This window comes from Pteronotus mesoamericanus, unplaced genomic scaffold (genome assembly GCF_021234165.1).
Source record: "Pteronotus mesoamericanus isolate MK-2021 breed Mesoamerican mustached bat unplaced genomic scaffold, CSHL_Meso_final scaffold_31, whole genome shotgun sequence".
Lineage (NCBI taxonomy): Eukaryota > Metazoa > Chordata > Mammalia > Chiroptera > Mormoopidae > Pteronotus > Pteronotus mesoamericanus.
Genome location: NW_026555312.1, coordinates 4,356,048 through 4,381,387, shown reverse-complemented (window position 1 = coordinate 4,381,387; position 25,340 = coordinate 4,356,048). Strand labels below are relative to the sequence as shown.

The 25,340-nt window shown below is 40.7% G+C and overlaps 1 protein-coding gene across 2 annotated transcripts in view; it reads left to right on the top strand.

Annotated features, from left to right (window-relative positions):
- TGFBR3 (transforming growth factor beta receptor 3) overlaps positions 1 to 25,340 on the top strand; it is a 195,323-nt gene that overhangs the window by 110,840 nt on the left and 59,143 nt on the right. For both annotated transcript variants that reach the window (XM_054592126.1, XM_054592127.1), the window contains exon 4: positions 11,520 to 11,657. In XM_054592126.1, coding sequence (XP_054448101.1) covers positions 11,520 to 11,657 — 138 coding nt within the window. The remainder of the gene's footprint in view (positions 1 to 11,519; positions 11,658 to 25,340) is intronic.

Here is a 25,340-nt window from a genome sequence, read left to right as displayed (position 1 = left end):
CTCCACTGGTCACCCCAATGATTCTCTCTTTTAGACAGTTCTGTTGTTCCCCCCGCTACTGATAAGCAGACCATTTGACATCCTGTTATTATAGACATATGCATGTCAAAATATTGTGTAAGTGGCGAAAACAATTTGAAGCCATTATAAAAAGTAGAAGTTGAAAGGAAATAAATTTACACAGTGCATAGTAATATGGAGCTTTGGTTACATATTAGTGTTAGAAAACAGTAATGAAGTGTTTGGAATGATTTTGTTAAGTGTGACAAAGAATATTAAAAAATTATAAACTTTTTTTCTCATTAATGTGCAAGTATTGAATCCCTTCAATTTGTGTAGAATTTTAATTTCTACCTGGTCTAACACACTCCATTGCCTGAATGAAAAACATTTAAAATTTTATGCCCTTAAAAGATAGTAAAATATTTAGTCAAATTTTTTTTTATCTGTTATCTATCCCTGGGGAGAAAAACATGCCCCAAAGGTTTTTTCACATTTTACGTATCTGTATTTACATACCTATTAAATATTTTAAAAATCTGTTTTCTTATTTTGCCTGGTATGGGTCCCCTACATGGCCTAAGTATTGTACTTCCCTACAGCTGAGGTTGTCAGGGCATTTATTCCCACAACGCCGGGACGTGGCCTTAATTCCTCTCTAACATGCATCCTAGGCAGCCCCTATCATTCATTTTAGTAGCATGAGTTAGAATCTGCTTGTCTTGACTTTGTTTTAAAGTTCAAGTTGAAGTTGATAGTGAAGTTAATGTTCCCTCGATAGATACACCCCCTCCGACATCGTTTTGGCCAGAAAAACATGACAATATGACTCTGTAATAATTACTTGAATCACATTTTATGAATAACTTTTACTGATTCTTCCAGAAAACTTGACTGCTTACTAACTCTCCAGCCCTGTGCTAGGTCCAAGAATGCAGGGATGAGTGTGTCTCAGTTTCTGCCCTTGAAGAATGCCTTGAGGATTTCACAATATCGGGGCGGGGGAGTAAATGACAGATATCTAAACAGATCATTACCGTGCTGCGTGGAAGCAGAGACACAAGTGTGGTCTGTGGGAGCGTCACTGAGCTCCAGCTCTGCCTGCAGGATGGGGAAAGATTTACTGGCAATTGCATCTTGAGCTGGGCACACGTGATCGTCCAGGAGCTGCCGGGAGGGTGCTACTGGCTAGGATCCTGAAGGGCTATGGTGTGTTAGTGACATACATTATAACAGTCAAAAGGCAGATGCTGGATACTGACGGACAATGGCAAAGTGCCTGTCAGTCAGCAGCGGCCTGCCGAGGGCTCCAGCGGCAGGTTCCCGCTCCAGATCATACTCACTTCCCTCTCCCTGCCCCTCTTCCCCATAGCGATCCATCTGTGTGCTAGTCTGGGAAGGAAGGGCCAGGGTCCCTGAAATCCCCTGACAGCTCTCCCAGGACCCCTTTAGAGGATCATGACCTATTGTTTCAGAAATATTTTTGTGTTTATATGAGTTCTCGTCCCTCAGCCCCCAACCCAATATTAGTTCCAAGTATTTTTCCAGGGCATTCAAAATATAGAGCAGAGAGGACAGGCTTATTTCTGCTTCACATTTCAGGCTTTCGTTTTAGATGGTTGTCTTTTCCCTCCAGTTGTGGTCATATTAGATTATAGTCAGAGGCTCCCAGGGAATCCTAAATCCTGTCCTTGGCTGGGAGGAGAAAGAATTAGTTTTGGAATTGATTGGCTGTGTCCCTCTCGTCATGGTAAGTGGTTTCAAGACAAAACCATTAGGAAGGAGCTTGCTCTCACTTGCCATAGAAGTGTGAAATCTTTTTGTTACCATTTGTAATAGCAGTATGAAATCATTTTGGTATCATTTGTCATAGCAGTGCGAAATCTTCAACCCCAGTTCTTCTGAGACCAGGGAGAATGGTCAGTTGACTCCCCCAGTGGGAATAGAGACATGTTGGGGCTTGAGAGTCCTCAAATTCAGCACCAACTGATTAATGTGCCTCTAGAAATTCAGAGAAATGTGAATATAAAATAGTAAGGGACAATTTAAAAGCTCCAACTCCACTCCTTCAAGAGTATTTTAAGGGGCATTTCTGATGCCGATTCACAAATGGTGGAAGACAAGCAATGGCAAATACCATGTCAGCTGTAAGTGTTCCTCAGGCCGTAAACCACGACAGCAGCCACTTACTACTGTTCCCCACTCTCAGCAATTGACTGCACATTTCAGATGCATCTGGGGTCAGGTTTGAGTTCCTAAAAGTCATATTCTCCAAATGTAAGTGAAATTCAAATTCAGCTATGGTAACCTTGTGTTCTGAAATAGACTTATGTCTCAGTGTTCATCTGTGGAAATTATGGATGCTGTAAGACCCAGAGTCAGGATGTTTTCAATTACTACTAACACTGTTGCTAAGTGGATTATCTTTTTACCTCTGAAGAGAGGATGGATGCTGGCTACATAAAGCCCAGGGTGTAATTTTATGGGTCTTGGTTGTAGACACACTGCTAGAGTCCTTTTCTTATCTATCTTTGTGTAAATTGATTATTGGATCATCCATTTCAGAGCATTGTTTGGTCTGGTTTTAGAGAACAGCAGTCCCTCTGGTAGTGTTCTGGATGACTTCATCATTTCACGAGTCCATAGGGGCTGTTAGAAGAATCAGAAATGTTGAAATAGGGCCTCACTGACATGTTAGCAAAATTGGACAACTGTTAGATTCTCTTATCAGTTGTTTTGTTCAATTTGCTTTTGTTCGTGTTAAAAAACTCCAGGAATAGGTGGTCTAATAACATGTTTTTGTGATTGTTATGGTAGAAATATCTTGCATCTTTATTGTAAATACTAGGAGATTCAAAACCGTTTTTATATGGCATTTTTCCATACAGAGAATAGGATTTTTTTTTCTTTCCCATAAGACAGTACACAATTCATTTTCATAACACAATTTACAGAGTTTTAGAGAATCTATAGTTTTTGTTCGTCAAAGATAATCTTTGGAGAACTGACAGGTCCTCACCCTAATAAGGTTCAGAGAAAACCACCCATGTTGTATTCTGGTGATATTGTGGGCAAGGAAGAACATGCTTTGTAAATGGAAGAAAGGAAGGTTATCTTTCTACTTGTAATCTTTGTGCTCCTGAGAGTTGGCCTGCCTTTGGTCAAAATTGCATTCAGATTGCCCAGAAAAGTACTCACAAAAGATTTACTTTGAATTGTTTATAAAATAGGATAAATACATTAATTACATCTAGTAATTTGTTGAAGTGCATAGATAACCTCAGAAGACCTAATATAAAATAGATGTTGTAGAATAGATTAGACCAATTAGCTTCCCTTCATTTTTAAAAAGGGGCAGCAATGCATGATGACAATGTCTACATAGGAAAAGTGACAGGTCAGATTTACTTGCATTTTCTTGTGCCATTAGGAAGATTGAAATTCAGTACATATTGAGACAAACATGATTAGAATAGGAGCTTCTGGGCTAGGCTTTATAGACAACTATGTAGTCAAAGTATGGTTAAAAGAGGCCATGGAAGCCTCAAACACTACATGTGAAAGCATTTGAGTTCTGAGTTGTCATCTTTTAAGTTCTTTCCCTGAGAGGAAGACATCTGAACCAGAGGTATAATTTCTACTTTAATTAGATAAAGTCTTTTTGTTTTGTTTCTGTCTCTGCCATTAGCATTTTCTTGCTCTTCTACAGTGGATTCCTTAACCAGGGAAATGGGTATTTAACAAAGAGTTCAGGGACCCTTTGTAATGGATGTATTTTCTTGAAATGGTCTGCAGAATTTAGTTTGCACGTAGGTTTTGTATGTATGTGAATGTGTCTGTGGAGGGCATTTATAAATTACATTAAGTTCTCACTTCTGGTCAAGGTGGCAGCATAGGTAAAATGGCTCGCTGCCTCACACAACTACATCAGAATTACAACTAAAAAATAGAACAACCATCACTCAGAACCTTCAGAAATTGAGTTGAATGGAAGTTTGACAACTACAAAATTAAAAAAACCACATCCATCCAGACTGGTAGGAGGGGAGGAGATGTGGAACGGGCTGGTCCCATATCCACATATGAATGGTTAGTCTTGGTTCCTGCTTCACAACTTCTTAAATCCTATAAAACAAGCAACAGCCAGCCTCAGTGAGCCTCCAAGCCAGGCACTAGCAGCAGCCAGCCTAGGTTCACAGCTTGGCATCACCTGGGAATCTCCAAGCCCAGCAGAAGTAGCATCCATCTTAGATTGCTTTATAGCTCAGGCAGGGTGGCCCCAGGTGGGGGCTGATTTTGGCCTGCACCACCTGGGAAACCCCAGGGCCAGAGCACCCAGTGGACAGCTACAGAACATGTTGGAGTGCCACCATCCCACCCTTGCACAGCTGATCCTCCGTGGAGAGCGAAGGTTGGTGGTCAGGAGTCACAGCCAGTCCTTGCAACTGACTGGCATGGGTAAACCCCTCCCATTGACCTGCCAACAGCAGTCAAGGCTCAACTATAGGACGAGGGTGTACTCAGCCCACATGAACAGTGTACTTCAAAAACCCAGCTTGGGTGATAGGGGAGGCTATGACCGTGGATCCTACAGGACAGCTACTATATTAACTCACACTACCAAGGCATGGAGTCATAGCAGCTTTACGTAATACATAGAAACAAACACAGGGAGGCTGACAAAACAAGGAGACAGGGAAACATAGCCCAAATGAAAGAACAGACCAAAACATCAGGAAAAAAAAAAATAAACAAAAGGGAGATAATCTGTCAGATGCAGAGTTTAAAACACTGGCTACAAGGATGCTCAAGGAAATTAGTTTGAACCTCAAAAGCATAAAACAGATCCAATCGGAAATGAAGGATCCAGTAGTTGAAATAAAGAACAATTTATAAGGAAACAACAGTAGAGTGGATGAAGCCGAGAATTAAATCAATTATTTGGAACATAAGGAAGCATAAAATAACCAACCAGAAAAAGAAGAAGAAAAGACTTAAAAAAAAAAAGGATAGTGTAAGCAGCCTCTGGGACAACTTCAAGCTTTCCAATGTTCACATCATAGGGGTGCCAGGAGAAAATAAAGAGCAAGAAATTGGAAATCTATTTGAAAAAATAATGAGAGAAAACTTCCCTAATTTGGTGAAGGGAATAAACATGCAAGTCCAGAAAGCGCAGAGAGCCCCAAACAAGATGGATGCAAAGAGGCCCACTCCAAGACATATCATAATTAAAATGCCAAAAGTTAAAGATAAAGAGAAATCTTAAAAGTAGTAGGAGAAAAGCAGTCAGTTACATACAGAGGAGTTCCCATAAGACTGTCAGCTGACCTCTCAAAAGAAACTTTGCAGGCTAGAAGGGATTGTCAAGAAATATTCCAAGTCCTGAAAAGAAGGGACCTAAAGACAAGATTGCTCCACCCCACAAAGCTATCATTTAGAATCTAGGGGCAGATAAAGAGTTTCCCAAGCAAGAAAAAACTATAGGAGTTCATCATCACCAAACCATTATTACATGAAATGTTAAAGGGACTTATTTAAGAGAGATAAGGAGGTCAAAACTATGAACAATAAAATGGCAAAAATACATATCTATCAACAATTGAATCTGAAAATAAACTAAGCAAACAAGAAACAAAGGCAGAATCATGGATATAGATAGCGTTTTGATGATCGCCAGATCGGGGAGGGTGTGCAGAAATGGGTGAAGAGGTGTGGGGATTAAGAAGTACAAATAGACTTCTGGCCGACATGGAGGCATAGGTAAATAGACTTTGCCTCCTCACACAACCAAAAGAAGGACAACAACAAATTTAAAAACAAATAATAACCAGAACTGCCAGCAAATTGAACAGTATGGAAGTCCATCAACCAAAGAGTTAAAGAAGAAACTTTCATCCAAACTGGTTGGAGGGGCAGAGACAGGGAGCTGAGGTAGAGAGGACACCGACAAGGTGTCTGGGTAGTCCCATGTTTGCATGTGGAGAAACTGGGAGGAAAAGCTGGGGAGCGAGATGGACCATGCAATCCAGGGTTCCAGCACAGGGAAATAAAGCCTCAAAACCTCTGGCTGTAAAAACGTGTGGGGCAGCAGCAGGAGAAACTTGCAGCCTCGCAGGAGTGTTCATTGGAGAAATCCACAGGATCCTAGAACATTTACAAACCACCCACCTGGGAATCAGCACTAGAAGGGCCCAGTTTGCTTGTGGGTAGCAGGGGAAGCAACTGAAAGCTGGCAGAGAGTTGACCGAGTGGCATTGTTCCCTCTCAGACTCCTCCCCCACATACAGCATCACAACGTAGCAACCTGGGTTGCCCCTCCTGGCAAATACCTAAGGCTCTGTCCTTTCCAATGTCACAGGTGCACTGAGACAAAAAAGTATGGCCCAAATGAAAGGACAGATCAAAGCTCCAAAAATAGAACTAAGCTACGAAGAGATAGCCAACCTATCAGATGCAGAATTCAAAACACTGGTAATCAGGGTGCTCACAGAAATGACTGAGTATGGTCACAAAATGGAAAAGAGAAAGCTATGCAAAGTTAAATAAAAAAAGATACACAGGGAACCAACAGTAAAGGGAAGGAAATCGGGACTCAAATCAATGATTTAGAGCAGAAGGAAGAAATAAACACTCAAGCAGAACAGAATGAAGAAACAAGAATTCAAAAAAACAAGGAGAGGCTTAGGAACCTCTGGGACAACTTTAAATGTTCCAACATCTGAATAATAGGGGTGCCAGAAGGAGAAGTGGAAGAGCAAGAAATCAAAAACTTATTTGAAAAATAATGAAGGAGAACTTCCCCAATCTGGCCAAGGAAATAGACTTCCAGGAGATCCAGGAAGCTCAGAGAGTCCCACAGAAGTTGGACCCAAGGAAGCACACACCAAGGCACATCATAATTAAGTTACCCAAGATTAAAGATAAGGAGAGAATCTGAAAAGCAGCAAGAGAAAAGGAGACAGTTACCTACAAAGGAGCTCCCATAAGACTATCAGCTGATTTCTCAAAAGAAACCTTGCAGTCAAGGGGCTGGAAAGAAGTATTCAAAGTCATGAGAGACAAGGACCTACATCCAAGATTACTCTATCCAGGAAGGCTGTCATTTAGAATGGAAGGGCAGATAAGGTCAAGTTAAAGGACTTCATCATCACCAAACCCTTATTATATGAAATATTAAAGGGACTTTCTAAGAAAAGAAGATGAAAAACTATGAGCAGCAAAATGACAACAAACTCATAATTATCAACAACTGAATCTAAAAAAAAAACCGAACCAAAAACAAACTAAGCAAACAACTAGAACAGGAACAGAATCACAAAAATGGAGATTATAGGGGAGAGAGAAATGGAGAATGAGGGAAAGGGTACAGGGAATAAGAAGCATAAATGGTAGGTACAAAGTAGACAGTGGGAGGTTGAGAATAGTATAGGAAATGGAGAAGCCAAAGAACTTATGTGTACGACCCATGGACATGAACTGAGGCTGGAGGAGGGGGATATTTGTTGGGGGAGTGCAGGGTGGAGGGGAATAAAGGGGAAAAAAAGTGGCACAACTGTAATAGCATAATCAATAAAATATATATTTTTTAAAAAAAGAAGTACAAATAAAAGTTACAGAATAGCTGTGGGGATGTAAAGTACAGTATAGGATGTGGAGTAGCCAAGGAACATGACCCATTGACTTGAACAGCGGTGTGGGAATTGTCTGAGGGAGTGGGGGTGCTGGGTGGGAGGGACAAAGGGGGAAAAATTGGGACAACTGTAATAGCATAATCAATACCACATAATAAAAAGAAACTCAAAAAAAATCTCAAATGCTCTGTGACTCCTAAAGATTAACAAAAATGCCACTAATTTAGAGACTAGTCATTATTTCCTTATTTTGGATTTAGCCCTTTTAGCCCAGTGAGCCTTCGTAGTCACATTGCCCCTATTGTCAGTTCTCTATTACTTATGAAGCTCATGGATAAGTAGTGACCTTTATTTTTATGTAATTTCAATATAGGATTGAGAATTAACACGATCGCCAAGCTGGAAATTATCGGATAGCATTTGTATCATTTCTCTAATGGCTATTTCTTTGCTTCCATCTTCTTGGGCTCTGGTCCTTAGACAATGATCACCAGACAGTAATCTGCCGATGAAAATCTTCAGCAATATGTTCTTATCTTTGTAACTATAATCTATCCTGAGCTATATAATTGGTTCTTAGGAGGATGTTCGTCTTTAAGAAATGTTTCAGGTATGTTCTACCCACATTTCCAGGGGCTTTTATATCTTCGTTCTTTTGTTGGTTGTTTTCGGTTGTACTTTATCTTCCCTTCAGCAATGTTTATTCAAGTGGAGGCCTTCCACTTGAGGAAGAGGAAGGCTGCTGAGGGATTAGATGAGCAGGTGCTTGGGGGACTTTCTGTTCCTGCCAAATGATCTTTTCTAAAAAATATATTGAATATTTTTCTTTTAATTTCCCAATCATAGTGTGAATTGTTCTTTGCCAAATAGCTTTTGGGTCTTTGCCCAGGCCCCGTATGCCAGAGTCGAGGATTCATCTTGGCCAGACATTGCCACATATTGAAGGAGGGAGCTGTTTCCAGGAAAGTTCAGGGAACTGTGGCTCCTAGAGATTTTTCCTTCATTGTATGAGCCAGGCCTTGACACTTTTGACCATCTGGAAAACTTTGGACCCAAGTACCAATATCTGTCTCATACATATTTTTCTTTTCATTTCCTAAGTTTGTTTTTTTTTTTTTAAAAAAAGCTCTTGTTCACTTGAGATATATATTTATTACTATTTTATTTACGTACTGCTAGAAGAACTGTATGCTTAAGGGCTGGAAAGAAAGTCATCAGAAAAGAGTTGTTGAACCTTCTGTGGATATACATTGCTGATCTTTGTGCCATTATGATTCTCAATAAACAGTTTTGGAATGAGTAAATCTGGAAACTTTTTATTGACATGCTATTAGTGACAAAGTGGTTTTTTTTTTTTTTAGGTGCTCTTGAACAGTAATGATTTTATCTCTCCTTTCTTCATTCTCCATTGTGCTCGCTGTAGTGTGCATCTCTTCGTTTAGCTAATGCTACAGTTAATGTCCCTGCTCTGTTGACAGTGGTGATCAGTCTGTTTATTTCTAGATGCAGAGAGCATCTCCAAAATGCTGTGAGGAAGAGCCTGTACAACCAAGGAACATTTTATTTTGCTGTGGCTGTACGTGACACAGTTCATTAGTGCCCTACTTTCAGTACTTTTCCTTATGCCAAATATAAAAATGTTCCTAGCTGTCTTTCAGAAATCTTGATAGTTTGAGTATTGCTCATGGTTTTTGTTTTGTTTTGTTTGTTTTCAACTTTTCTGTAAATTAGCTTGCTAAATCCCTTGGAACCTATTAACATATTTAACCTTTTTAAAAAAAAACCTTTTAGGTAACATACATTTATGAATTGGCTGTAATAAATCAATCATTTCAAAAATTACTGTATTTTGCCAGGTATAATGCACACTTTTGCACCCAAATTTTTGAGGAAAAAATAAGGATGCGCATTATACATGAGTAATACTAATTTGATATCTACATAAATGTTTTTCATTCTTTTATTTATGCTTATGAGTTAAAAGTGTAACTCTATAAAGGAACAGAAATATCTGTATGCAAAGTAATACCCTGAAATACAATAATCAGTTTTGTTTCTAAATACAAATAAATAAATAATTGAATTAAAAAATTTAAATGAAAAGCTTTTTTTCTTGAAAGTTTGGGCCAAAAATGTGGGCGTGCATTATACACGGCAAAATATAGTATCTACTATGTATTAATCACAGTAGTAAACATAAGACATACCTTTGTCTACAGAGTATTTGTAGTGTATTTCAGAGATTAAGATACCCATTCAACAATTAATGAATGAGATGGTATTATATACTCAGTGCATATTATTCATAGAATAAAATACTTCTGTGGCATTGAAAACTAGAAACTTAAACATTCAGTTGGCATATGCTGAGTGGCTACCATGTGCTAAGGCATAGATATTGAAAGTTAAGTAAAGTTTAGTGCCTTATTAGCAATGACCTAAGAATATGCTGTGACAAGTGACACTGGTCAGCCATCCCTATGATAAAAGGTAAATATACATCGGGATCGCAGTGGGACGGCAGCCCCTGGGAAGGTGTAAAGTGTCCAGCTTTGAATCTTTGTCACTGATGATTGTATAGACCCCAAGCATAGATCTGCCAAGGGTGTCCAACCCGCAGCCTGCAGGCCACATGCGGCCTGGAATGGCTATGAATGCAGCCCAATACAAAGTTTTAAATTTACTTAAGACCTTCTGTGATTTTTTTTGTGATTACGTGTCACAATGTATTTAATGTGTGTCCCAAGACAACTTTTCTTCCAGTGTGGCCCAGAGACACCAAAAGGTTAGACCATTTAAATCCTCATAAGGATTATGGCTGAGATGTGCTATTATTCCCAGTGTATCACTCGGCCTGTGTCTTTCTAGCTAAAGTCCTGTTTTGGTGTTTTCCCCCCTTTATCACTTAATGGTGCTCTTTGGTGAGTTCAGTTTGTTTAAATGTGTGGTCCTTGGGTCTTGCCCCAGCACTCCCGTACAGAAATCCGGTGTGAGATGTGCTCATGTGAAAGCATCTCTTCGGTAGTTCTGCATCTACCCTTTTACTTTGCTATGTTCATGGTGAACTGACCTTGTGCTCCAGGGGGATGTTGTTGAACCCAACATGTCCTGCTGTCCTCACAGGTGCTTTCTGATAATGCTAACAAGGACTCTGGTAACCTACAGTAGTCCTAGATCAGCTGTCAACGCAGCCATAGTTTTCCTATCCAGCTCGTGGTTTTCTTCCCTGTTTTTTCTTCTTCCCCTTTTTTTTTTTTTTTTTAAACTGGGGCTCTATATGATCAGTGTTTATTCTGTGCATTCTGTGTGCTTCTTTCTTTGGAATACCCTTCACGCTAACAGCTGGGATGGTGAAAGCACTGGCAGCTCCCTTTGGCAGCCCCTTTTCCTGAGCTTTCAACACATCTCTTTGGCCGACTCACTTCACTTTATAGACACTGGAGCTTACCTGGAAGAGAAGAAAGTCATTTCTCTGGTGATCCAGAGGGATGACCTGTCCTCGGGGCAGTTCTGGGCTCCAGTTTTCAGCTTAGTCATTGGACTTCAGGGATAAGGCAGCCCTGAGGGAAGGTGACTTTTATTCTGTCTTTGCCAAGTTTGAAAACAATGCGTTCTGTTTTTTGGTGTTCCACTATTACTGGGAGCTGAATCATGTTTTAGTTGAGATTAGTGTGGGTTGAACCGTATGATATAACCATTTTTGTGGTGAAAAATGGTCAAATATTGGCAATATCATCTGATTCAACCTAGTATATCTTAACTATGAATCTGTACTAGCATATAGCTTGCTTCTCTTAATGCTGAGCTTTGAAAAAGTATTCCAGATGCTATGCTAAGTGATTTCAGTGGGGAGCCAATTCTAAGATTCCTCTTTGCCTTGCTTTGCAGGTCACTCTGCACCTGAATCCCATCTCCTCAGTCCACATTCACCACAAGCCTGTTGTGTTCCTGCTCAACTCCCCACAGCCCCTTGTCTGGCATCTGAAGACAGAGCGGCTTGCAATTGGCGTCTCCAGACTTTTTTTGGTAAGTGTGTGAAACCCTCCCATAGTGATCCTTAGCACAAAGATAAAATGACACTAAAACTTTCCAAGCCATTTTCATTGTAATAATATACAAGTCCACAGTGTGTTAAATTTGGAATATGCTCTTAATGATGTTTGGATGACATAGATAAGCATTCACAGAAAGCAAACACCACTCACATGCCTTCTTCTGTGGATGGAGAGTCAAGTCTAGTTTGCATGTTAGAGCAGGACCTGCGGTCATCCTCTGTGTGGCCTGAGCTTTGGTCTCAGCAGTGAGACCCCCCGCCCCACTTGTGGCAGCACGAGCAATGTAAATATTGTCAATAGCCACTAGGTGTGTGGTCTCGGACCGCAAACTAAATAACGCTCAAACCGTTTCTGTTTGTATATAACACAGGCCTCTTTTCTGATATGAGGATCTGTTTGTTGAGAAAGTGACACAGTGAGCTCCAAAGTGAAAACATTTGTATTTTATAAAAAAGCTGGAACCCAGCTCTTGTGGAAAGATCCAAATATTACCTACTATTTGTAAATCATGTCCTTTTGAGTTTGCCAGAACATTCAAGTTTGCTAGTTGTGGAGAAATTGATGGGTTGTTTGGATGGATTTTTGGGGTATGATATCATGTCTAATGATGAGCAACATTGCACTTCACAGTGAAGCTCACATTGTCTATTGCTAGAGCTACATGCTAATGTCCTCAAGTGCAGAGCCTTGGGCTTTTAAACCTCTGTTGCCCTCAAGCATTCAAAATAAGAAGGTGCCTCAGTTCATAGTGCTTCTCTTGCATAATGGATAATTTTTTCCTCATTAATTACTCTTAATCCAGATCTGTAGTTTCTTGTCAAAGTTGATTACGCAAGTCATCAATGCATGCTACATCTTGTGGAGGTGGAGGGAGTTTGAGGAACAATATATTTGCGTAGTCTCCAATCACTTACTGATAACACATGAAAAAACAGTAACCAAATGTGGTGGATACCCAGCAATACTTTAAACAGGGAATCAAAATTAACATCAACATGGTGCAGATGGGCGCTGTGTGCCTCTACATGTGACAACCTGAGAACAAACACAGCATCACTTAATGTAGTTTTGAATCTAATCATGAGGGAACATTGGAGAAAACCAAGTTGAGTGACATTCTATGAAATAACCGGCCTGTGTCCTTCAAAAATGATAGTCATGAAAGACAAAGAGAGGCTGAGGAGCCATTCCGTATCAAAGGAGACTCAAAGGCCACATATGATCCTGAACTGGATCTTCTTGGGTAGAGAGGGGGCAATTACTATAAAAGACATTGTCAGGATAATAGGCAAAATTGGAATTGAGCTTATAAAGTACTGTATCAGTGTTATATTTCTTGAATTTCATAATTTTACTATTGTTACATAAGAGATTATTCTTCTTAGGAGACATAATACACCTAAGTATTAAGGGATAGAGGGTCAAATAATTTAGAAAAAACATATGATGTATAGATAAAATAATAAAGCAAATATGGCAACATGTTGAAAACTGGAGAATCTAGTTAAAGGGTAGGTAAGAGTTCTTGGTGCTATATTTGCAACTTTGTAAACGTGACTTAATTTCAGGATAAAAAGAATCAACTCAAAAGTACATTTACAAGGTAGGAGTTCCTAATAACTTAAATTGTACCCTTTTTGGGAATTAAACTCATTACTTCTGAATTTAAAAGGCCAAAAGTCAGTTATTGTTATTACTATTACTAGCACATTTATTTAGCACTTGGCATTACAGTAGGTTCTTGATACTTTTCATGTCTAATTCTCACAATAACCCTATGATAATGTGGGTATTTACCCCATTTTACAGATGCATTTACAGATGAGGAACTAAGACCTAGAGAGGTTAAGTAGTGACCTAAATCAAATGGCTAATTAGTGCTAAGTCCTAAGTCAAACAGAGATAGGACTTATTCTACAAACTCTTAATGGTAAATTGGCTTCCTTCATACTCATATTCATTGTCAGGCTCCTGTAATTAAAGGTATTTGTGATAATAAGACTATTGACCATGATCATAAGGTCACATTTAGTTCTTACGAAGCAGAGCTGTGCTATCCACAACAGTAGGTGCTAACTATATATGGGCTATTTAAATTTACAGTAACTAAAATCAGAAATACAGTTTCTAGGCACACAAGCCACGTTTCAGGGTCTTGGCAGCTACACGAAACCAGGGGCTGCCGCATCGGGCAGGTTATGAAGAGGTTATAAATAAAGGCTTTGCCTACTCTGGTTTGAATCCAAGCAGTAATTGCTGAGGCAAATTATTTAATTTTTCTAAGCCTGACTCTCCTTAGTTGTGATATAGAAATAATAATAATAGTCCCTATGTAATGGGGTTACTATCTTGATTAAATGAAACTACATATAAAATGTTTAGTGCAGCTCCTGGCACCAATAACTTCATAGACCTTACCTGCCATTTTGTTGCTATTTATTATTAGTCATGGTAAAGAACACTCAGGAAGGTTGGTGAATTTACATTTTTAATTATGAAGTGTCTAGCTTGACTAGCCGCACATTGAAAGGAGTTGCTATTTCTCTGGTCTGTAGGTGCAGATGAGAAGTGTGGGCCACATATATCATAGTTGTACTGGTCACTTTCTGGATTCCTTCTTTAACCTGTCACTCTTTGGGTTTTGAGGGAAAGTATCTTACTCCTAGTTATTATTTATCTGCTTTCATTTTGTTTAAGACCTATTAAGAACTGCCTCTTGGCCACCAGTTTAGGACGCGCTAACAATGGAGGAAAAAAAAAAAGGAGACAGTTTCAGTGAACAATTTAACATCAACCCTGTTTGGAGTTAATTCCATGTAAGGAGATTACAGATCAAGGGATGAACCTAAAATTACCGACATGGGAAAGGCAGCATTGGAAAAAGTTAAGGATTTAAAATTCCGGGACATTTGAACTCTGCCTTGCTGTCCAGCAGGCTCTCCTTTAGGGGAAATGGTTTTCTCCCATCTGTACATTTCTTCATGCCCTGGAAGAGGTGGAACATCTGTTGTTCATTCAGGTTCTCAGATCAGCAGACAACGAGTGATGCAAGTTCTGTCACAAGTTGGGGCAGCTCTCCCTAACCCGAGAGAACGCTGAGGTGAAGCAGGCAAGGCCCTCATAGCCTGCGGTGAATGTCAGGGTCTGCTCATGCCCTTGGCAGCCTTTGCAGCAGAAGGATCTGCTGCTGAAGAGAGAATCAATGGTGTGTTCTGTTGATCTATTCCTAGTAGTTGAGTTAAAGTTTGGAGATAAGATAACTAAATTATTTTGCATGAATTGCTTCATCCAAACACTTCAAAGGCTCATGGAATCTTTGGAAACTGAAGCTTAGTTTGTTCCCATCACTGTCTTCACGGTTAGAGACCTTAGAGGAGCTAAGAAGAGATGGTGGATCTCTGGACTCTCAGTTTAAGATGCAGGTGCCCTTACTTCATCCCTGATATGCTGCTGAAGAATTTGCATGACTCTCTTAAAACTGTCTCTACTTTCTAGGTAGAGTTATAATACTTTAACAGTTATTTTTTAAGTAGGATGATAAGAAAAGTTCAGATATTGGCATCTACTCATCCAGCAGGGCGACCTTTCAGTTTAAGTTGAGTGTCAGCATTGTTATATCTCCCCAAAAAGGAAACCTTTCATAATTAGTTAGCAGGGCCTTATGTTACTCAGAATGTTTCAGCCACCCACGAGGGTGACTAAAAACATTATGCAGCAGGTCCTCGAACAACGTTGTTTTGTTCAACATCATTTTGTTATTACTGTTAAAGAGGGGGAAAAAAAATGGATTCCCAGCAGGGGCCACTGTCTGTGTGGAGTTTGCACATTCTCCCCAGGTCTGTGTGGGTTTTCTCTGGGGACTTAGGTTTCCTCCCACATCCCAAAGATGTGCATGTTTGTGTCACTGGTGTGTCTAAGTGGGCCCAGTCTGAGTGAGTGTGGGTGTGGGTATGAGTGGCCCTGGGAAGGAAGGGCATCCTGTCCAGGGGGGGTTCCCACCTTGCACTGTGAGCTGCTAAGACAGGCTCTGGCTACCCTCAACCCTGATCAGGAATAAGTAGGTAGGAAGAGAATTTTCTTATCATTTTTAATTAATCTTCCTTAAATGTATGTGTAGCTCACATTTATTTCAGTGGCCAATATATACGTGTTCTGGGTCTTTATTTAGAAGTTTGTTGATGTTTATGTTGCCACAGGAACTCAACTCTTGTTTATATCAATTAGCCTATGGTAAAATTGGTTTCATTATACGTTGCTTTACCTAAAGTCACTGTTTTCAAGAGCCTGTCAATGACAATAGGTGAGGACTTACTGTACTTTAATACTGTCTAATAAAGGGATCTTTTTGTCTATGTCAGATTATTCCAGTCCTTCTCATGATTCCACAGTGCAGGCAAGAGGGGTGTGCCAGGCAGGGAGAAAGTCATATTGAGTTTCCTCTGCAAGTATAGTTCCTTTATCTAGTTGTTCTGGTTACTTACTTAGGAAATGGGAGTGAGGTGACGTGGGATTGTTTCAGGCTGAGTCTCACACATGCACACACATTATGGAGTTGTCACGGACTTACAGTTCTTTGCAGGGTACGTGGATGGCCCAGAAAATATTGGATGCATTAGAGTTTTTCCTCAGTGCAATCAGAAATAAAAATAATCTTACCCTTTCAGTCTGTCATGCTGAAATTATAAGTGAAATTCTTTTAGAAGGATCATCTAAGCTTATTTTTATTTATGTACTAATGTCCACATTGAAGAAAAAGTAGGGTAGCTTACCTGGACAATAGATGTCTGAACTTTCAACCTGAGTTTTCCAAAAAAGATTGAGAAGAGTCACAATACTAGGTTGTATTTAAAAATATGCTACAATTTGAATATACATTTCTCCAAAGAGAAAGTACAGATAGCCAAAAACAAACAAACAAAAAACCCCAAAAAGCCACACATAAAAAGATGCTCAATGTCATTAGTCATCAGGAAAATGCAAATTTAAAACCACAATGAGATGCCACTTCACACCCACTAGGATGAATATGATAAAAAAGGCAGATAATAACAAGTATTGTTGAGGATGTAAGGAAAATTGGAAGCCACATACATTGCCGATGGGAGTATAAAATGGTGCTTTGGAAAACATATGTCCACAGCAAAACTTGTCCACAGATGTTCATAGCAACATTATTCATAATAATCAAAAGGTACAAAAACCCCAAATGTCCATCAACTGATTAATGTTTTTTTAAAAAGTGATATATCCATACAACGGAATATTATTTGGCCATTAAAAGAATGAAGAAGTGATACATACGACAACATGGATGAACGTTGAAAGCATTATCAATGAAAGAAGCCAGACACAAAAGATCATGTATTGTATTGATTCCATTTATATGAAGTGTCCCAAACAGTCAAATCCATAGAGACAAAGTACATCAATAGTTGCCAAAGGCTGGTGGGAGGAGAGAATGGGGAATGACTACTAATGGCATGGAGTTTCTTTTGGGGTTGTAAAAAAGTGTCCTGGCACTAGATCGCAGTTAATTAGTACAATTGTGGATAGTACCACAATTGTGAACTAAAAACACCACTGTACAGTTTAAAAGGGTGAATATTATGATATTTCAGTAAAGTGAATTAAAGGATGAATTATATTATTTATATAATCTCTATGATATAATAAGGATAAATTATGTCCCAATAAAGCTGTTAGAAAAAAACTTGCTGCAGCACACATTTTTTAAAGGGATGAACTAAATCTTGAAATCTTTTTACTTTATTCTATGTATCTATTTGATTTTTTTTTTTAAATCTTCCTTTATTTTGTGTTCCAAACATGAATACTTTCTCCTTTAAGGTCTACAGACCTGGAGTCCCGAGACAAGCAGAAATTTTCAAGATGAGACCCTAGTGCCCGGCTTCTACTAACATGAAATGTCTAGTCCATAGTTCTCGGCCAGCCTCTTAGTATCAGGGTTAGATGCTTTGATTACTCATAAGGAAAGAAGGTGTCTAAGATTAGGAAAGTCTCAAGAAATAAAGCAGCAACTTCTTCCAACCTCATTTACTCTTGGAATTACTGTGCTGTGGTTTATTTTTCCAGCCATTTATTATTAAAATCAGGAAAGAAATGAATGTAAATGTGTTTATATTTGATTGGAATAATAGAGAGGAAGGGGTTATTGGTCTTTGAGGTAGGGTGTCCAGATTTAACAAAGATAAAGGGTAACCAGTTAAATTTGAATTTCAGGTAATCTACAAGTAATTTTTTAGTATGTCTATCTGATATTCGAGGCACACTTTTACTGAAAAATTATTCATTGTTTATCTGAAATTCAGATATAACTAGGTGTCCCATATTTTGTCTGGCACCTCTACTCAGAAGTAACTCACGTTTTTGTTTCTAGTTAACATCCTGGCTTGCGTATCAGGAGCCCTGAGGACTAGTGTTGGCTCTGCCACTAACTGGTTATACATCACTGGACAAAATCACTTAACTTGTGGGCCTTAGCTTTCTCATCTCTAAAGTGAGGAGGTAGTACCAGCTGATCTCTAAAGTACCTCTCGGCTTTCAAACTCCGATTTCGTGATAATACAACTGTTAGATATTACATCCCAATTTAATTAGGAACAGAAAATGGTAATCTGAGCATTGCCTCTTCAGCAAATCCAAGTGAATATCAGGGCATGGCAGTTGAAATAAATGAGAGAAACCAAACTCTATGCTATTGGTTTAGGATTAAGAACAAACCAAAATTTAATCCTAATGAAAAATGTAAATTAATACCAGGAACTTGCTTAATATTTAAAACCTAGTTTTGTGCTTCTGAGAATAGGGTAGGAATGGATGAAGAAGCTGAAGTTGCCAAAATCTGGTTTATTCCTTTTACTTAAACTTGGAGGTGGGGGCAGGTCCAAGTATTTTGGGCCTTTGCCACGAAACCACAGGCAGTTCTCTGGTCTGCACTGCAGTTTGGATGACTGACAAGGTTGAGTGAAAAACAAGTGCTATTTGTTTTCCTGTGCCCAGTATTTAACTGGAAATCAGAAGGCAAAGTTTCCAATCAGTTGTTAAATAGCCCCAGATGTGTGCTTAGCTGTGCTCTAGGAAGGGACAGGCACAGCCTGTACCACAGCGCATGCCCAGTCATTCTTTTCATGATTCCAAGAGATGTGTAATTGAGGGCTGTAGTGTCCAGAAATGCCCTATGAATAATTCAGGCATTCAAGTTTGCTTGCAGGAGGGAACTTTAAAAAAATTTTTTTTCTGTGTTCTCTACTGCGTTGCATTTTTAAAAATCTGGAAATGATTTTTTTTTTTTTCCCCTTTTCTAATTTTCTCCCGTCCCTTGTTTGGTAGTTCTCCCCATGTTTAGAAAAAAAAGACATTAGCATACTTGGTATGAAGGCTTATGTATCTACTTGTTTGTTCATCCAACACCCAGTTTAATAGTGCCTGCAGGACGCTGGGAACTGAGCCAAATGTGGAGGATCCAGAGAGACGTGGAAGTGGATTGCCTGCCCTCACGGAGCTCTCCGCTTTGTGCGGGGGATGGTCAAGAGATCAGGAATTACAGTACATTGTAATAAAGTACTGTTGTTGGATCCTGAAAATTGGAGGAAATGAGAGTGCTCGTATTCCAAGTACAAGTAAGGGAGCTTCGTCCGTGAGGCTGACTGGGGAGTGGATGGGTCAGGGTTGCAGACACAGACCCTGCCTTTTTGCTCAACTGGAAGCGTCACCCCTAAATTCTAGGGGTCTGGATATTACCATTTTGGATTCTCCAGTGAGGTCTTTCCCCAGCTAAGTTTTCTCTTAAAGGCAGATGGAGTAACTAAATGTTTCAAGATTAGCTTCTCTTTTTTTCTTTTTTTAAAATGTCTCTTGTGGAATGACTCACTGTGTCCTATGGGATATTCCAAGTGGTTGTGTACCGTGCATTTTTGTTCCAGAGGTTGCTTATCTGTTGGTTTTGTGGCTTGTCTATAAGAGCCCTAATTATAAGGGGCTTGAGCCTCTCATGAACTGGGGTCAGTCAACTACCATATTTGCTAGGAACGAGTTTCTGGCGCTTTTGTGGTGAGAGCTCTTCGTAAATGTCACTGTGGCAATTAGAGCATTGGACAGAGTCCAGTTTCAGCTGGTAATCCTGGTTCAGAAAGGCCTTTTGAAAGACTTCATGGGATTAACCTTGCCTGGGTTAAGGCTGGTGAATGTTGCCAGGGCATCCAGTGAGTGGCCTCTGGCCTCAGGGGGTTTGTGGGTGTGTTCTTCCTGATTAAGACACCCTGCCCTGGGGGGTCCAGGCAAGTGTAGACTTTTCCTGGCTCTATGGGACTTGCTATGTGTCATGTCTGTGTGCAGCCATGGGCCCCAGCCCTGTGAAGGCTGTGCTTTCATTCAACAAATTGAGGTTAAACAAACTCTATTTGACTGAAGGGGGAAGATTGGTGTTTCTTCGTTTAGGATCCCATGACATCCTATAAGGTTTTACTGTCTAAGGCTAGTCTGGTAATCTGATGAATCTGCCCTTTTCGTAGGTTGGGCAATTGTATCAAATGTTACATCTCTGGTTCTCTTGATTAACGCGGTGGGAGACCTCCAGAGAGCTATTTAGTAGAAAAAGCAAGTGTTTTGTTAAGGGAGGTTGCAGAATATTTTTTACGTCATGAGAGGGAGGAAAAATATCTGTCTCTCAGGAGATTCTGGTGAGGCTGACACGCTAGTGACTGTGCCTTGTTTCTTTCTTGTTGAACTGCAAACAGCGAGGCCTTAGGTAAGGCTTCCCCAAAGGTGGCCCACATTCCCCGTCTCTAGAAGGGGCTGCAGGATGGCCCTCCCTAGGCAGAGTCACTGGGTTTATTTGCGGCACCCCAGTTCTGGCACTCCAGCCAGCCCTCCTTCACCCAGCTCCCTGCCTTGGAGGCAGATTTCTACAGGGGAGGAAGGAAGCCCCTGGAGCTCTTTTTATTCCTCTGTCCAGGGTACAATTTGTTTTCTAAGATCTGCTTTTGCCCTTGGTCCTAACGTCCCATCCCGAGGTGGCCTGGGATCTTTCTTGCAAAATTGGGCTCTTAATGTCACTGGGCCAGGTAGCCGTCATTGCTCTGCGTCTGCTTTGTCCTGTTCGGGTGGTGAATGGCACAGCGGGGATGGGGGACCCAGGGTATACCTGGGAGTCAAGGGCTTATCCATCGTCGTCTTTGGCAAAAGCCCGTACGGGCCACTGGCCATGTGATCAGCAGCCCTTCTGTCTTTATCACAGGGACCTGGTTCTGGAGAGCCTCTACTTTCTGGGTGGTACAGGGTGCTGGGTGGTGTTCAGAGCTGCGGTTTGGAGCCAACGCTGCTTCAACCCTTGAAAACAGGGTCCATGTATCCTTTCCTAGTAGTTTGGGCAAAAAGTTTATGGTCCTGCCACAGCGAGGAATGAATTAGGGCCTGTCAACCTTGATCTGTAAGACAACTCCTGTGACCTGCTGTGGGGATATGTAGATGTGTATGTGTATATTTAACAAACACTGCATGAGCCGTGTGCTAGCACTTTTCTAACCACGTTATATGTATTATCTTATTTAACCTTCATAAGAAGCCTGTGAAGTAGGTACTGTTGTTATCCTCATTTTAAGATGAGGAAATTGACACAAAGAGAGGTTAAGTTCACCTGTGTATATCACACAATTAGTAAATTGTGGCTATAGTCTATGTAAAGTGCTTAGAATAGTCTGTGGCACATCCTAAGTGTTCAATGTGTATTAGCAATAGTAATAATTTTTTTTTTAATGACAGGAATTAGTAGTTTGGGCTAGATTTCCCCTACTTTCTCTTTTTACATCACATATCCCAGATTTTGATCCTGGGACTGGATAAAGTTATGCTTCGAAGGACAGCACGTAGGTGTAACCAGGGATATTGGGTTTTAATTGTCCACTGTTGTCTGGCACAGGGTTCCCCTTTTGCGGAGGAAAGGCTTCCATTACACGCTTGTCCCCGCGATCTAGATGTGAGAGGAGAATCCGAGCGCATCTGACTGGGTATGACCACAGCATTCCTAGACATCACGGGGAGCCTCAGAAATAGTGTCAGTAGTCGCTCTACCAATGGCTAGAAGTTAGCCGTGGTGGCTGCTGCCATAAAAATAGCATAGCATTCTAAAAGTGATTAAACCTCCCAGGTGTTTTGAGTCCGTGTTTTCCTTATTTCTTCTTTTCCCTTTGCTTGGAGCCTTCGCCATCATCCCTCAGTCACAGACGGTGCAAGAAAGGGTAATTGGGTGCCTTCTTGAGGGACATACCTAATCTAGGTGCTCCATATTTTACAGAAGTGTAAATAGAGACCTCGCTGGAGACAGTCACACGCCACCTGACTCAGGGCCTGATGTCGTCTGCAACGCTGGTCTCCAGCCTGGAGCCGCCAGTGATGGCCCCACAGACAGGGCTTCAGAACTGAACTTTGGCCACATTAGGGCGTCACTCCCTGGCCCAGTGAGGGGGCGGCGTGGGATCTCCCATCTGGTATCATTTCAGTGAAGTGCGCTGTGAATGGTGTAAGTGCTGGGATCTAGGTCATGCCAGTATTTCACGAAGGTCAAGTTTAAACTGCTTCTTGACCTATCTGGTTGACCCACCTCCAGATCAGCTACACTAGGATTCCCTGCTTAATATTGAGTATCTGCATCACCCTTGGTGGTCTAGGGATCATTTCTTCAGAGATGTTAAATGTGTTCAGTTCAGCCTTCTGGGCTGTGGCTTAGGAGATCAGCTTGGTCTTCACCAGAGACTGTTCAGTGTAGACTGGACAGTGGGGGTGAACACAGGAACATGGCCTGCCTTTGGTTGAGAATGTTAGGAAGTTCAAGAACACTGCAACCAGTTTTGGAGCTGAAGGCCGCCCCTTCCATCCTACCCCCGGCCCCACCATGGAAATGACCTTTAGACCCTCCACCCTTGCCCCTCCCCCAAAACTGTTATTAGGCATGTGGTTGCTGGGCCAGAATATTCAGCCCAGTGCTCTTGGGGCATGCACCAGCCATTCACAGGAGCCAGGGCTTATCCAGAGAAAGAGAACCAGTCGGGGATACATATGAAGAGATTTACTGCAAGGAATTGGCTTATGCCATTGTGGGGTGAGGCAAGGCAAGTCAGGAGTGGCAGCTGGAACTCTCAGGCATCTGAGCCCCAGCTCTGCTCTTAAGGCCCTTCAACTAATCGAATCAGGCCCGCACAGAGTACTTAGGATAATCTCCATTACTTATGGAGCCACCTGATTACGGACTTGAGTCACGTCTATATCTAAATTAGTATTTGATTGAATAGAGATGATAGATCACCAATCCAAGTCAACATATAAAACACCATCACAGAAATGTTTTTATATCTTAAATCTATACAGCCAGATAGTCTCACTATGCTGTATCTTAGTTTCTATTTAATCTTTTTAAGAGCCTTCAGCAATTTTTGTTGTTGTTATTTACTATAAGAGATCTCCTTCCAGCCAAGCAATTATTTTGTTTTCATAACAGTCTGTACTCTCTGTCTTCCCCTTCATTCTTTCTCTTCCACTTTCACCGCATAGCTCCTCAGACCCCCAGGGAAGGGGAGAAAGAGAGGGAAACAAGAGGCAGGGAGGGGCAGAACCGCTGCTTTGCTTCACTGCTTTACCTTTTCACTCTCTTAAAAGCCTCGCTTTGTGTTGCATAGTTTCTGGAGTCCAGCAGGTATAACGTGAATCTGTACTTGCTCCCTTGCTAAAATAAAGTAACCTCAGCGCCCCAGTGTCTTCAGTTGTCAAATGTGAGGATTCAGAATCCATGAAGCATGCACTGGGTAAGTGCTCAGGAAGAGCCTTTGTGGTTATTACCTCCAGTAGGGGGCCGAGAGGGGCTCTGTCTACCCAGCAATGCTGATTTCTTGATTTTGATAACTGGGTGGTGGAGTAGAAAGAGCTGCAGAGTAGGAGGAAATGGAGTCTTTGGTTCTGTTGTTAACCATGCATTCTACCAGCTCTGTGCCTCTGGCAGATTCTTCAGCTTCTCCGAGGCTTACTTTCCTTGTCTGTAAAATGGAATGTAGTTTTATCAGTCTTGATGGAGAGGAACTCTGTAAAGAGAATTCTAGGAACCTATTTAGAACCAGGTGTTTGTCAAGTTCAGTTAGTGGGTTTGAACCAGGATTGGCAGATTGGATGTAATTTAAGAGAAAAATAAAAGAAAGAATCGTCCCCAGTGAGGGATTTCCCAGAAGCACATTTGGAAGGCAAAAATAGATTGAGGATCATGGCAAGTAATAGAATGATGCCAACATTTTTTTTTTTTTCCTGAAAAACACCCTTTAGATAGCGAATGCACTTTAAATTTTGGGTCAAGCTCCTCCTGACATGACACTAACATTGGGAGATGGGAAAGGGTAAGTTTAGGAGACTGGAGAGAGCGCTTTGTGAGGCCATGGAGGCTCCCTGTTTGGCCTGGGCCTCTACGTTGAAAAACTACATTATAAAGCAGCTCATGCTCCCTCATGCTCCGTTAATTCGTTACCCTGTGGGGACTGAGTCTGTCTTTCAGATGGAGATATTTTGCTTCTCTTTGTACATATACATATTCACATATACTATTCTTTTCATAACATTTCCAGGGGAGATTAGAGTATTGCATTTGTACTGGCTCACATTGAAGTTTGTGTATGTTTATATTCAGAGAGCAGCATCTCAGAACTTTCCTCTTGGACATGTGGAAACAAGTAGGGTGTTAAGAACAGAGAGCAGTTCCAATCCTTTAATTCTTTATATTTCAGCAAAAAATAAAAATTAAAAGCAGAGGATGATCATCACGAACGTTTTGAGAAAAAAATTGTTGAACATGTTTTAAATCTTGATTTTGAAAGAAAGTAATCTGGCTGTGGATGCAAAATAAAAACCCAAGAGTTTTTAAATGGCTGCATGGATTTGCATTCTCGAATGCGCCATTGGCAGGTTCCGTCATCACAGGGCTCATGAATATGCAGCTTTGCAAATTATGACTGTAGGTTCACGGTTGTAGAAGTTACTGTTTCTTTAAAACAGAGTTAAAAAAAACATTGAGGCATGATATATGGTTAATAGAAAACATGTTTCAGATCACATTTCACATCACGTGGCTGTGGAGGAAACAGGCAAACACAGTCCTCCCAGGAACTGGGGAGGGAGAACGTGCGACTTTCCTCTCAGAATGTAGGGTTCAGTCCTTATTTGGGAGGTAAATATGTCACAGTTCCAGTACTTTATGTAAGTTTGTTTTTGCTGGACTTTGTGCATAAAAATATTTCAAAACGTCATCTCCTTAGTGTCTTTCTGTGTGGGCACTGTTAGGAGTTCCAGGGCCAACCTGCATAGATCCTACTTACACATAAACCTGAATTCTAGAGAAATACCTTTTCTACTTTACCATGGCTATTTCCCCTACAGTTGAACTAGCAAATACTTGGCATGGCAGATGTTTCTGAAATGTCAGCGTGTTTTTCCTTGCTTCATTTGTTTTCCTTGTTTTGCTCTCTCTATTTTCCAAAGCAGACAACTCCAAAAAGAGGTTTGCCTGCGGGGTGTAAAGTACAGCATAGGAAATATAGTGAATAATGTTTTAATAACTATGTATGGTGCCAGGTGGTTCTAGACTTATGGGTGGGGGGAGGAT